At 41.6% G+C, this 13,344-nt stretch overlaps 3 protein-coding genes across 4 annotated transcripts in view; 2 read left to right on the top strand and 1 right to left on the bottom strand.

Annotated features, from left to right (window-relative positions):
* LOC146624452 (phosphatidylinositol-binding clathrin assembly protein-like) overlaps nucleotides 1-2,004 on the top strand; it is a 46,317-nt gene extending 44,313 nt beyond the window's left edge. Inside the window, exons 19-20 of the mRNA XM_085363447.1 lie at nucleotides 34-140; nucleotides 1,839-2,004. Of these exons, the coding sequence (XP_085219573.1) occupies nucleotides 34-140; nucleotides 1,839-2,004 (273 nt within the window). The remainder of the gene's footprint in view (nucleotides 1-33; nucleotides 141-1,838) is intronic.
* On the bottom strand, nucleotides 1,081-8,451 carry rbm14a (RNA binding motif protein 14a). 2 transcript variants are annotated; one of them, XM_085363935.1, is made up of 8 exons: nucleotides 8,410-8,451; nucleotides 7,577-7,756; nucleotides 5,400-5,584; nucleotides 4,968-5,150; nucleotides 4,772-4,884; nucleotides 4,296-4,577; nucleotides 3,949-4,178; nucleotides 1,081-3,794 (listed from the first exon to the last, which is right to left on the bottom strand). In XM_085363935.1, the coding sequence occupies exons 2-8, from the start codon at nucleotides 7,735-7,737 to the stop codon at nucleotides 3,299-3,301; spliced, it is 1,650 nt and encodes a 549-aa protein (XP_085220061.1). In that variant the 5' UTR covers nucleotides 7,738-7,756; nucleotides 8,410-8,451; the 3' UTR covers nucleotides 1,081-3,298. The 2 variants fall into 2 exon arrangements, with proteins under 2 accessions (XP_085220061.1, XP_085220062.1); XM_085363936.1 differs by having other exon boundaries at nucleotides 4,772-4,881.
* A 1,091-nt stretch (nucleotides 8,452-9,542) lies between these two features.
* On the top strand, nucleotides 9,543-13,187 carry LOC146624450 (uncharacterized). Its single transcript, XM_085363445.1, has 5 exons — nucleotides 9,543-9,734; nucleotides 9,832-9,946; nucleotides 11,205-11,277; nucleotides 11,473-11,564; nucleotides 11,941-13,187. The coding sequence occupies exons 1-5, from the start codon at nucleotides 9,543-9,545 to the stop codon at nucleotides 13,185-13,187; spliced, it is 1,719 nt and encodes a 572-aa protein (XP_085219571.1).
* The last annotated feature ends 157 nt before the right edge of the window (nucleotides 13,188-13,344 follow it).

The following is a 13,344-nucleotide window of genomic DNA, read 5'->3' as shown; positions in this document are numbered from 1 at the left end:
AACGCTGCTTTTTTCCCCCATTCCACGCTACAGCTGCGTGTGCCGTACGTCCAGGGCAAGGGCTCAGTTTGGCTCCCTCCCACTCTAGCTGCAATAATCAGCAAGAGGAAGAAGGTGGCTGGAGCAGCAGCAACAACAAGGCAAGCAACTAACAGTTCACATGGAGAAGGTGGAATAATGTGGAAATGTAGAGAGGCTATGTGTCACTGAAAAATAATCGCAGCACTATCAGTTCACGTGCTGAATGAGAAGTAATGCGAGTAGCTAATGTGTGGTACAATCACATCGGAGCAACTATTGAGAGTCATGAAATGCAAGAAGAATCAGGTGTGCATTAGTATTATTTGCACTGCATCGCACGTGTTGTCTGTTATAAATTATATGAACTAACCCAGTTATAAGGTGAAAGTTGTCTAGGTGTGATTTGGATGCTGAGAAAGCCTGTGTGTGCTTCTGGTGAGATCAGAAGAGAAAAGGAAAGGTCTTCGTGCCTTCTCACTTCTGCCCGGGAAAAATCAGTGGCCTCTACAAAATCCAAAACGACTTTCGCATCACCATCAGCACTGAGAACATCACCTGAAGTCTGCTCAGCTTAAAACCCTTCGATACACACACACACACACACACAGTTGCTTTCTCTTTTTACTTCACTCGCCAATGCCACTACAACTCACCATCACTCACTACATGCTACAGCACAACTGTAATCCCTCCCTGCCATACAAACGGCTGCCTCTTTTTACGAGTCTGGTACAACTGAACTGTCCAACTACACCAGGTCTCCAACTGTTTAGAAAGAAATACAATCACTATGTTTTTATTAACAGTCAATATTCCTACCAAATGTTGGTTGGCATCTTTTTAAATATTTACATTTGTACCAAATTGTAGATTTTCTTTCCGTCTAAATCACAACTATCCATGAGACCAAAGGTATGACAGAAGCTGATGAGACTTCCAAAAAAAAAAAAAAAAAAAAAAAAAAAAAAAAGGAAACTAATGGAAGATGTCAAAAAATAAAAATAAAAATAAAAAAATAAAGAGGAAAGAAAAATTAAAAGTTGAATTTTAATTGCTCAAATTCTATTAGCTCCATTGGCCATGCATCGCTTGCTGACATTCCTCCTGGCTCTTATAAATTCACATATATACAAAACCAACAAAAAAAACCCCCAAAACTATTGAACAACTGAATGTTGCTTATAATCAGAGAAAGATGTGGATGCATTGAACACAAAACAAGAACTAAGTGTGAATAACTACTAAATTACGTGAAGACTGTTCTGACATTTAAAGGCAAAACCGACCTTTAAAGCAAAAACTGACAGGACATATTCAGTTCCTGAGGTTGGAACATATTTTTGTTTGCACAGACCTCAAGATTTACAGAAAGCCAAGAGGGGAAGAAAAGTAAGGTAAATTATAATCATCTACCTCAACTGAAATCATGCACTCTTGTGGGTCTACTCTGCTTTAATCGATACTGCCCAAAATAGCAAAACTATGAAACATCAAGCAGGTTATTCACACACTGCTTATATCCATCAAAAACCAGTCCAACTCTTGTATGTTAGGAGGATGGTCTAGAAATTTACCTCAAAGTCACTCCTCTCACCCTGCAAATGAGTAAGCTCAGGAAATGTTTTCATGTGAACAGCCCCCATTCTTTTATTTTTTTAAGACTACACCGTCAGCTAAAACCCCTTTCAGACACAGCAATCTCACTAGGTCTACCTAGTAAGACTTACATATTTCTTTTAATATGGTGCATGTCTGGATGCATGCTGTCACATGTGCGTCAAAAACAATAATCAAGTGTATGTGTTTGCTTTATTCAGTCCAGAAGACAGGATGATGTCTCTGAGCTTGTGTGGGAGAAGCTGCTCAGTCAGCAGCCCACACACTCAAAATCAGAGAAACCCTGCTGGTACTGACGATGAAGGAGAGAACAAATGTTCTCAAGTGAAACTACATCTACAGAGTGATGCTTACAATGCCCAATGACACCAGTGAGATAGGTCTTTTGGATATATTGAAAGCTGTTTGTGTGCCTGAACGAAGCCGTGAGAAGAATTCATGTATAATCCAAGTGCTGTCAATCTACAAGACTGATGTTTTCTATCCCATGTCTGAAAGGGGCTTAAGTGAAACCAGCCTGATACATTATTTGAGATGCCATCTGGTCAATTTAACAACACAATTTCAATCTGTACGGGATCAAATTTCCTCAGTAAATGAAACAATCAATTTGATTAACCACTCAAACTTCCTTTTACCTCATCTCTGCTTTCCATCTTCAAACACCATATTACATGTAGAGGTTGTGCGTCTGATCAAAACAGGTTTATTGTTACGAAAGCATCGCTACAAATGACTTCAGACTAAGCCTCGTTACATACTCTACAAAAGCCACAACAAATATGCAAGCACAACTGTTTGTACTTTGTTATTGTTGGAGATGTGCTGAGTCAACTTTGTGTTCTTCATAGCAGACTGCAGTTTGAGGTGCTGTCTAACTGAACAACATTATACAAAGAGATGTTTCTTCAACACCCTGACAGATATACAAAAGGGGACAAAATTATAGAAACAATTAGTATAAAGCAATACAGCTCAACAGCACATTAAATTGCAGCCAACCCAAAGTTGGCCGTCATGAATGAACATCATGGGCCTGTAGAGAAATTAGTGTTTTATAAAAACAATAACAAAGCCATACAGTCCCAGTTGGACAGGATATGTTTCCATGGATAAAACCGGTTTATAATTTACTTATCTGTACTTTGTATTTTTGTCTGCAATATACGATGAGTTGCCAGACTGCACATTTCATGCAGCAACAATCTTTTATGTAGAGTACATAAAATGGCTTCGCCTGACACCGAACAGAAAGCTCTTCTGAAGTGACAAAAACCCACCTTCTGAGTCCAACCTTGTTTGAGGCAAAATTTAAGCTTTAACATTCAACAAGGAACCAGCTGTGCCTCTATATCACATCTAACAGGAACTATTAATGCTTAACAGCACTCCAGTATCAGCTGCCTCCCTCATCTCCACTACTCCAGAGACCTTGCTAGCTCATAATCATCCACTTAACTGAGTAATCATCCATTGAGAGACTAGTTGGTCAAGATGGAGAAACAGGGGAGAATCACAACCTTGCCCACTCTCTTGTTTTTCGCCTTTAAACTGTCCCTTATGTATGCTCGCTGACGTACACACACACAAACACATACACGCGCACACACACAATCACACATCTGCCATGTGTAAAGGAGCGTGTGGGAGGGGGGTGGGACTATCGATAAGGGGGTTCTGGCGTGTGGTAAGGGTAATCGTGGCGCGGGGGCATGGGTTGCCCGTGTGCGGGTGTCTGCTCATACGGTGTGGAGGTGGAGTAGCTTCCCGCTCCGTAAGCTCCCGATGAATCATATGCTCCCGGTGCCCCGTAGCCTCCAGATGTGTCATAGCCCGCTGAGGCGTCGTAGCTTCCAGACGAGGCATCGTAGCTCCCGGATGAAGCGTCGTAGCTCCCCGATGAGGCGTCATAACTTCCCGAAGTGTCGTACGTTCCTGGTGCTGCATAGGAATCCGATGCGGCATATGTCGGGAGTGCTGTATATGTCCCTGGTGGTGCAGGGGTTGTGGTGGAAGCAGGTGCCTGTGTGGTTGCCGGTGGAGGCGGAGGTGGTGGTGGAGGATTGGTGTAGGCATACTGGAGGTACTGGTACTGTTGCTGGTACTGTTGATACTGTTGGTACTGATGCATTTGTTGGTAGTATTCTGTATATGACCTTGAGTCAAAATTAGAGTTGAAGAAAAGGTAAGAAATAAGCAGGAAAAAAAAAGGCACACAAATCTCAATAATATGACCATGTTATATTATCATAAACTGGTTTAAGCTTAATTTTCTTCTATCACTATCTGCTCTTTAAATGTTATGTGTACCTCGCAACAGGATCCGCTCCTTCAGGAGTTGTGGTGGTGGTGGCAGCGACGGGGTCTTCAGGTGCTCCAGGTGGTGTTGGAAGCAGGGCACGTCGTTTGGGGCGTATCTGAGCAAATGAACCCGGAACAGGGTCAGGGAGGAGAGGAGCTCGATTTCCTCGTATTGGGCTGCGGTCCCGCTCATTATCTGAAGGTGCTGCCTTTCTCCCTGCCTGCTGCTCTGCCAGAACCTTGAGTCATAAAAAAAAAACAAAAAAAAAAAAACAACACAGATAAGATGACCGTTTCTGAAACACAATAATAGACACACAAGCACACAAGACATTTTTACTCCAAAGTTAACAGACCTTCTGTCCCTCCTGAAAGAACTTGGCTCTCGCTGCTTCGAAAAGTGTTGTTGGATCTGGTACAGTCTGGGGCTCCACCTCTTCCTCAACTGCGGCCGCTGCAGAATTGTGATTTGCCAGCTCATGAAACACCTGGTCAGCTACAGATCCATACACTTGGCTGGCAAGAGCTCCATATATGACTCCATCTGCACCTTTAGAACTGGTGATCCCTTTCAGAGCAGCGTAGGTGGGGTCAAAGGATGTGGTGTTGTAGAAAGAGTTATGGACACTTTGTTGAACCTGCAACAAAAGAAAATTCTTAAATCTAGTCCGTCTAAACTCTATGGTGCAATATAGGGAGTTCAAATTAAAGTTCATAAAAGGCTTGACTGACAATAAAGTTTCCTAAAAAGTTGTGATATTCATTACTTTGAAAAACAAAGAGCAGAAGGCTTTCAAATGGCAGTGGACATCCTGGTGGAGAATATACTTACTTGTATGGGTAATCCAGCTGCAGCAGCTGCAGCTGCAGCAAGCACAGCTGCTTGACTCTGATGATGCTCTAGTGACGGAGGCGGTCGTGGAAGAAGACCCTCTCTGCCACCTGCTGAAAACATGATTACAACATAAGCTGCATTTCATTTCTTGGAAAACAAATTGCCCTTTCATCATCACCTGCTGTTACAGCACCTGTGGGGTTAGCTGAATTTCCAGCTGTCATAATCTGGTTTATCAGAGGTTGGGCTTTGGACAGCTCTACAGCCAACTGACGCCCCTTGAACATGGTCCCATTGAGTGCCTCAATAGCCGCCAAGGCTTCCTCCTTCCTCTCCATATGCACGAATGCATAGCCGACATTTGAGCATAACCTTGCTGTAGTTTACAGGAAAGAGAAAGGTCAACATTAGTCTGAGGCTGATTTTTACAATGAAATGTGTGCATCCCATATTTTATGTCACATCAACTTGAAAGATTGGACCACGATGCAAACCAGAAAAGTCACTTGCTCAGAGTTTAAAGTCCCCAAATCTGTTCTTATTCAAACCAGCTCAAGTTAATTAAATCCTGATGCAAATTTCTCTCACACACAATCTTTACAGATTACAAGGCTTTATACGTTACCTTTGACTTTATCACAGTCTAAAACTCTTCCGAAGGTTGAGAACAGCCCATGCAAGTCATCTGCTGAACATGTAGCGCTGAGGTTCCCCACAAACACTTTAGTGGAGTTGGGTGGGCGTGCTCGTGACTCTTCGACTACCAGGGGTCTGCCTCGGTACTCTTTGCCATCAAGATGTCGTATCGCCCTGTTAACGTAAGAACAGCTAAATCATAAACACATTCAAAACCACAGATGAGACTATCAGTAATAACATTTAACTGCAATATACGGTCACTGCCTACTTCCCTAAGCACACCTATTCAAAGGCTCATTAATGCAAATATCCAATCAGCTAGTCACATGGCAACAACTCAAGGCATTTACATATGTAGTCTTGGTGAAAACTACCTGCTGAGGTTCAAACTGAACATCAGAATGAGTAAGAACGGCAATTTCACTTTGAATATGGAACACCAACTTCCTGCTATCCAAGACCAGGAAACTGGTGCTACAATTTGCACAGGCTCGCCAAAATTGGACAATAGAAGACTGGACAACAACTGCCTGGTCTCATGATTAAGTCAACATTCATATGGTAAATATTTATTCTGAATGTGACCATCAGTTCACTGTACTTAAATGTCCTTCAGTCACTAGATCTTGACCCAAAATAGCACCTTTGGGATGTGCTGGAAGAGCAGACTCACATTATAGGTGTGCAGGCAGGACAAATCTGCAATGACCAGATGATTTCACATCAATATGAACCAAAATCTTTGATGAGACCCTGTTGAATCTATGCCATGAAGAATTAATGGAGTTCTTTATGGAAGAGATCAAATACCAGCATAACAAATACTGCTGCAGCCTTTCCTTGTTTTACTAACTGCACTTTAATAGGAAGTAAACAGCTACTGTAATTAGTCAGACCACAACAGTGTTTGGTGAGAGAATGGTCCTGTTCCTGTTTTCTTTTTAGTATCTTAGTTTTTCAGATACTGCAGCCTGTTGCTTCTTTCATACCTTTATAAACTTTGTTACTTTTATTGTTTGACCTAGGTCTTCCAATTTCTAATAATAATGAAAGAGACAATTCTTGTATCTGAACTGTTTGTCTCCACTCAGACATTTTTTTAAGGTGTCTGCAAACTGTAAACTATTGCATGTGTTTTAGGCTTCTACTGTATTAGACTAGTATTAAGCAGGAAAGTGAAGCTAAGCAAATGGTCAAATTAAGCTTCTATGCATGGATCTTGGGATTTATAATTAGTCATTACTTTTATAATTAGTCATTACTTTTAAACAGTCAAAGCACTGGAAAGGTCAAATATGTATATACTTGTTACTTTTAACCTTTAATTTATATTGTATAACTCATTGATATGATTGTTGTACTGTAACAAATATGTAGCTCCCAGAGTGGACTCATTTCTGTGAGTTGTTTTAACACTATAACAAAAACATCATTTATTTACAATGCAGATAGTGCTTACCAACTGTATCGTTTAAGAGGTTCAGAATATGTACTACAATACCAAAAAATCAAACTGAAAGAGAATGACATGTCATGTAGACTAAATCTGACTAAACTCTCAAACATTAAAACTAAAGACATTTCAACTTGTTTCAATTTATTTAACTAAAGTCTAGTTTATGACATGTTGGTTTTTTTTTGTTTTTTTTAAACGTTTAGTTTTACTTAAGTATAACAACCTTGATGATAAAATAAATGAACGTTTCTGGTTTTGGAATAGATAGATTCTATCTATCATATGATGTTCCTAACTCACAATAGGATTTTGAAGGCCACTGTGCACATTAGTGCAACTGGTCAGAACAAAGTTAAGTAAAGAGACACAGAGCAATGCATGGCAGATGTCTGTGCAATACTCTATTTAAGAGTCTGCTGATAAGCCATAATTATTTTGGGGGTTAGCTTTACTTTACTACACATACTGAACATCACTAATACAAATGTTGCATTTCTGACGCATGTTTAAAAACGACAAAGCTGGACTACTTTAAATGACTAAATACAATGAACTCAGTCTGCTCTTATACTTTGAGAAAAGAATGTATGTTTTCATGTAAACTACATGACTCCTTTTGACATGATTTCCGAGATGTACAACAACATTTAGGAAAGCAAAACACTAATTATATCCAATAACAGTGATGGCCAGTGTAACAATTATACCTGTCTGCTGCCCCCTCTCCCTTCAGGGTAACGAAAGCATACTGTCTCAGCAACGAGCAGGTGTTGATCTCTCCATATGGACCAAAGAGCTTGTTCAGTTCTTCGTGCGTAGCATCTATAGGAAGGTTCCCTACAAACAACTTCACGTTCTCACCGCTCATCTCTGTAAAAACCAGGCATCTGCAAGAGAACAAACATGACGCGGGGAACATACGGTCATTTGTGATTTGAGCAACGGTAACAGGCTAGCTAGACGATTAGTAGATCTCAACAGGAAATTTGCTGTCTTGAAAAAATCTCGAAAGGCCTATCAAAGCTGATTGATCCCCCCCCCACACACACAATCTGGCGTTATTACCAGGCGGGTTTTTTTTTTTTTTTAATAGCTATTTGCGTATTCGCCGGATTGCCACTTGGCAGTCGCCGCAGCGACGCCAGGAGGTATTATTAGCTAAGCTAATAAAACCGTTAAGTTGGGCGGCGAAAATGCCTCCAGATTAAAGTGTGTAAAATGCCTAGGTTAGCCGCAGAATGGCAAAAGACGAAAAATAGCTACATGTAACTGTTTATATAGCTTACTATAAGCACCGTTACACGACCAGCAGCACGCTAAAACTCCAGACACTCCTGGCCATCTTGTTGAGCATTAGCTAATGTTAGCTACGCCAGCTAACGCTAACGTAGAGGGTTTTATCTGAGTGGTAGCAAACGTCTACCAAAGCTAAAGCCAGGTCTCTGTTACCAGTTATCGTAAAAAAATAACTAAGCCCGTCTAGTTTTCATATTTGAACAAAAATTTTGAATTATGCCAGCAAAGTACACAGAAGCCTTACCCAACGCGGTCCTGGAGCTGTCGTATTTAAACCTCACATCCGTATCCGGTTTCCTGAGGCAGGGTTGCACACATGGAGGGCGCAGTTTCACCAAGACGGTCACTTTACTGGCAAGCCACTATTTTACTTGCATATCTTCGCGCTAATGTGCTAAAGTAGACTGTAGCACTAACAAAATGGATGAACGGAGGCTATGGGTTCTGTAACTACAGGACTTTAAACCAATTAACCCCTGTTTAACTGCTCTTCTAAAACGACTTGTTACTATTATCTGTACTAAAAAGTAATACAAAAATAAGACATAACTCAAGTCTTATGTGGATCTAGAACACGTGAGTCTGACGTCATGATGACTTGACTTGACTCCAGGTGAGATCAGGTGGGTTAGGAGGAGGAGCAAAAGAAGGCATCTTCAGATCGGAGAGCACGCGTCATGACAGGCCAGAGTGAAAGAGAAGTAAACTTCCTATCGTAGTAAAAAAAAAAAAAAAAAAGCTGGTGGAAGAACACGAAGCATGCCATCATAAAGTGGATCCGGAGGTGAAAAAGGAAGGAGAAGAATCGGAGCAGAGAGGTAGTAAAACAGTTTGAGTTGGTTGTTTAAAAATAAGATGAGCGTGCTGTGACACACAATTACATGACTGTAGCGCTAGAAGCCTGCGTGCAGCGCAGTTTGCGGAGGAAATGTGCAAGTTTTAGAGGAATGTACTTCGTGCGGGTCCAGACAGAAGTTGACATGTATAGGCTGCGGTCAGATTCAGCCCATTGATGCGTTCGTATTAAGAAGGATAAGTGTGTCAGTTTGACATTTGCTCCTTTTTTACTTAACATCTAATGACTGTTGTGACGTTTGTGTTTGCTGTCGGTGTGTCTGTAATTTAAAGATCTTCACCATAGGTTGCTATTTTATTTAAGCTCTGTCTGAGCTGCTGTGCTTTACCAAGTCTGGACTTGCCGGTCCAATCCAGTCAGATTTATGGTACAAGTGTGTGTCTCTGTTTGTGTGCAGCAGTCTCACCCGTCTTTCTGTCATTACTGGGATCCAGAAGGATGCCATAACCACGTGTAGCATTATGAGACTGCATGGAGATTTGGAGCACATTAACTATGTTGTTGTATGCATATGTGTTTAGATGGCACAGCAAGAAGAACCCCTGTACGATTTCCCAGAGCCCACCCAAGTATCGGAGCGCAAGCTGAGGGGTCAGGGTTCCCTGAAAAACATCAGTGTACTGGATCGTCTCCTGCTTACAGTGCCCGTCTGGCTTCAGCTATCAATCAACCCAGCCACAGCACTGCACATACTGCAGAGGGAACCTCCCGGGGTCTGAGACACAGACATAACACACATCCACATTTCCTCTCCTACCTTTTCTTATGCACTCCCAGTTGCGTTCAGTAATCACTTGTGTTGTCTTGCAGACGTTCCTGGTGCGAAAGTCTCGCACGTCCCAAAGAAACGTGCTCTGTGTGCGTTTGACGGATGACAGCGTGCCATCGTTTGTTCAGCAGTTTGGTATCAGAGAGGAGCAAGGCAGTAAGAGCATTACCTCAACACTTGGTAGTCTTTGGAAGAGTCCACTCACATTTTAGGAAAGCATCTTAACGTTTAATAGAGTGCTGTGAAAAAGTTATTTAGCTTCTTCCTTATTTCTTTTATTCTTGTTGCATATGTGCCATACTTATGTTAGATCATCGAGCAAATGTTAATATTAGACAAAGTAAATACAAAATGCAGTTTTTGATTAGATAATTTCATTAATTAAGGCATCAAAGATGGGAAGGAAGTGTTTGGATTCAGCCATATTAGAGTTTTCAAGTTTGAATGGTCTGCCATCGTATGACATTTTTGCCCAGTCACTTTCTTATTGATGAATCATGAACACTGAGGCAAGTGACGCCTGCAGGTCTGTAGATGTTGTTCTTTTGTGACCTCTTGGATGAGTCGTCGATGTGCTCTTGGAGTAATTTTAGTCAGCTGGCCACTCCTGGGAAGGTTCACCACTGTTTACTCCATATGTGGATAATGGCTCTCACTGTGGTTTGGTGGAGTCTCAAAGCACCAAACAAAGTCGCTGATAGAAGTCAGTGACTTTGTTTCTCAGCTTTTCTTGAGTGTCTTTATATCATGGCATGATCTGTTGCTTTTTGAGATCTTTCAGCCCACATCACTTTGTCAGACAGGTTCGATTTAATTTATTTCCTGATCCAGCAGGTCGGGCAGTAATCATGCCTGGGAGTGGCTTGTAACATTGAGCAAAAAAAAAAAAAAAGTGGTTAATCACAGTTAATTTCTCATTTAACAAGGAGAAGCAACAACACCGTACTCGTGTGCTGGATATAAATGTAAATCTGCATTTTCTTTAATTATATTCTTTTGGCTAGGTATTATATACACCATTTGCTTGTTTTTACTTTATTTATTGCAACAAATAAAAATTAAAAAATACACGCACACAGACCATGATGAGTGCAGTGTTGTCAGCAATTCTATGAGTCTTATTTAACCTAGCTTTAAAATCTTTTCATTCTGAAGATGCTGTAATTAAATATCAGACAGCTTTAAATCTACAACTACACACTATCATTTCTGTACTATTACACAGTACTTACACATAAATACTAGAATTCAGATAAAAGCAAAGATGCCTTTCATTGTCTTCTTTTAAAGTAAAACTCCAGGCCAAAGACCCAATATTCTACTCAATAATTCCTCAGATAAGCTGTATTATTAATACCAGCCAGCGTTCCCTCGCACTAAACATCCCTGACATTTGAATTTTCTTCATCCGCAGCTCTGTCTCTGGAGACTTCAGCCATCAGCTTTCCAGACCTTCCAAGACTAATTTCCTTTTACTGTGTTAGCAGGTAAAATGTTGCCTTCCTCATTCTCAGTTTCCTTAGTGGTTCTTTGGTATAATTTTGATTCTTTAACCTTGCTCAAGTCCTATTACGTTGTCATCACTTCTTCCTCTTTTTCCACGTGAATCCATTCCAATATCTGTTTATGTGCAAGAACTAATGCAGATCTTTTTAATCTCTGCGGCGCATGTTTCTTTTCAGAGATGTGCTACCATTCCCTCTGGAGCTTCCTGACGCAATAGCGAGGGCATCATCGCACAAAGAGCTCGAGTCTATCTCACACATGGGAATAGGTTGGTCATTTCATTTTTTTCCCCCAATAGAAGATTTTGTAAGCATGCTCAACTTCAAATACTTTGATCTTCCAGGATTTATTTAAGCACATCATTAATTATGTCTCAGCCGCAGGTTAGCAAGCAGCCACTGGGGGAAGTTTGTGTGTAGGTGCATCTTTTCTGTCCTCTGCTTACTTAATTCTTTTATGTATAAAATGTGAATTTAATAAAAAATAAATAAATCAATAGTAAATTACTGTCACAATGATGTTGAATTTATGCAGCTTATAAAATGTAAACTTTACTCAATAAATCACTGTTCGCATTAGAATCACAGTAAAATTTGGTTATGATGAACTTATTAAAATAACCAAAACATTTTTTTGTTGTGTAGAGTTTTGGAATTCCCACCTAAATGTCCGTGGGCCACGGGAGACACCTAAGCCCCGAAAAGCTAAGGAGAAGAAGCGAGATGTTGCAACCTCCGCCCTGCCTAAGTCTGCACTGCAGTCAAGCTCTCCAGCTCCGTCTGACTCAGCTCCACAGCCAGACTCAGACAACCAGCATAAATCTGCACCTGACTCAGATGCTGCCGCCCAGAAATCGTCTCTAAATTCCACCTTGTTCCACGAGTTTTGCCCGATCACCACGCGTAGTCCCTTAGAGCTGGACTGTGGCTCTGGGCTGGGCGCTCTCTGTTTCATCAACCCTCTTTTCCTGCAGTCTCAGAGCACTTTATCCAGACGGCGCATGTTCAAGCACAGCCTCAAAGTCCGGGTTTCAACAGAGACATCGACCATGCTGTCGCCCCCGCTTGCTCCACCACCTCCGCCACCTTTAATGCCAAAAACCAAGGGGAGGTGTAAAGCCCAGAAGAGCGGACAGGAAACACTCGAGCTGAGAAAAGGCCAAACTGCTCAAGACGGCCATACCCAGCCGGTGACGCAAAACGATCCCAGCGGTGGTCAACCGCAGCCTTCATCAGCAATTCCTCAGATCCAGCCAGGGATGCAGGAGCAGCAGATGGAAGCACGCCAAAGTAAAGAGGGAGTGAAAGAAGAGGAGGCTACTGCCCAGCCACCAGCAATAAAGGAGCATCTCCCAGCTGACTCAGACTACATGAAACCCTGTCCAATAATCAGTTTCCCCAATTGTGCCTCACTGTCGTCTAAGCCACCTCCTCTTTTCCCCAAAATTTTTCAATCCCTCTCTCCTCGTGACTCTCCCAGTGCTTCTCCCTCTCTTTCCCCTTATCAGTCCCCATCTGTATCTCCCAAGATGCACATTTCTCTCTCCCCTAATGACTCACCCAGCCTTTCTCCCTCCCATTCGCCTTATCAGTCCCCATCTCTTTCTCCTAAGGTCCCCTACTCTCTCTCTCCCTTCATCTCCCAACCCTTCTCTCCGTTGATAGAGCTGGCCAGCGATACATACTCCACTCCTTCAACACCGGATCAGTTGAGATCAGACAGTGAAGCTGAAGAGAAGGAGGAAGCACAAGTGATCGAAAACAAGGATGGAGAATACAAAGATCAGCACAAAAAGATGGAAAAGGTTGACTTGGTGTTACAAACGAATGCTGCTTCTGTAAACGATAGGGAGAGCTGCAGTACTGAAGAAACAGCAGAAACTCCTGATTAGGGCTGGGTATCGTCACTGATGTTTAGAATCGATTCGATCCACGATTCGATTCAATTCAATTCAATTTGAATCTGGGAAATTTTGCCTCAGACAGTCAGAAATATTATAATTCAGATCAGTACATTGACATATTTTTGTATCTATTAAAAGGGAAGCT

This window comes from Diplotaxodon limnothrissa, linkage group LG10 (assembly GCF_057381915.1).
Source record: "Diplotaxodon limnothrissa isolate DT_005_m linkage group LG10, D_limnothrissa_male_GT1.1, whole genome shotgun sequence".
In the NCBI taxonomy this organism is placed as follows: domain Eukaryota; kingdom Metazoa; phylum Chordata; class Actinopteri; order Cichliformes; family Cichlidae; genus Diplotaxodon; species Diplotaxodon limnothrissa.
The sequence above is the reverse complement of the archived record's forward strand: the minus strand, read 5'-3'. Positions and strand labels throughout refer to the sequence as shown.

What these genes read in the sequence shown, in the direction of transcription:
- rbm14a (XM_085363935.1), bottom strand. Translation starts at nt 7,737, where the DNA reads ATGAGCGGTGAGAACGTGAAGTTGTTTGTAGGGAACCTTCCTATAGAT. An exon ending in GGAGAGGGGGCAGCAGACAG is followed by an intron (nt 5,585 to 7,576) that starts GTATAATTGTTA and finishes TTACGTTAACAG; the next exon opens with GGCGATACGACATCTTGATG. An exon ending in CAGCTGGATTACCCATACAA is followed by an intron (nt 4,578 to 4,771) that starts GTAAGTATATTC and finishes CTTTTGTTGCAG; the next exon opens with GTTCAACAAAGTGTCCATAA.
- LOC146624450 (XM_085363445.1), top strand. Translation starts at nt 9,543, where the DNA reads ATGGCACAGCAAGAAGAACCCCTGTACGATTTCCCAGAGCCCACCCAA. An exon ending in TGCAGAGGGAACCTCCCGGG is followed by an intron (nt 9,735 to 9,831) that starts GTCTGAGACACA and finishes GTTGTCTTGCAG; the next exon opens with ACGTTCCTGGTGCGAAAGTC. An exon ending in TATCAGAGAGGAGCAAGGCA is followed by an intron (nt 9,947 to 11,204) that starts GTAAGAGCATTA and finishes CTTCATCCGCAG; the next exon opens with CTCTGTCTCTGGAGACTTCA.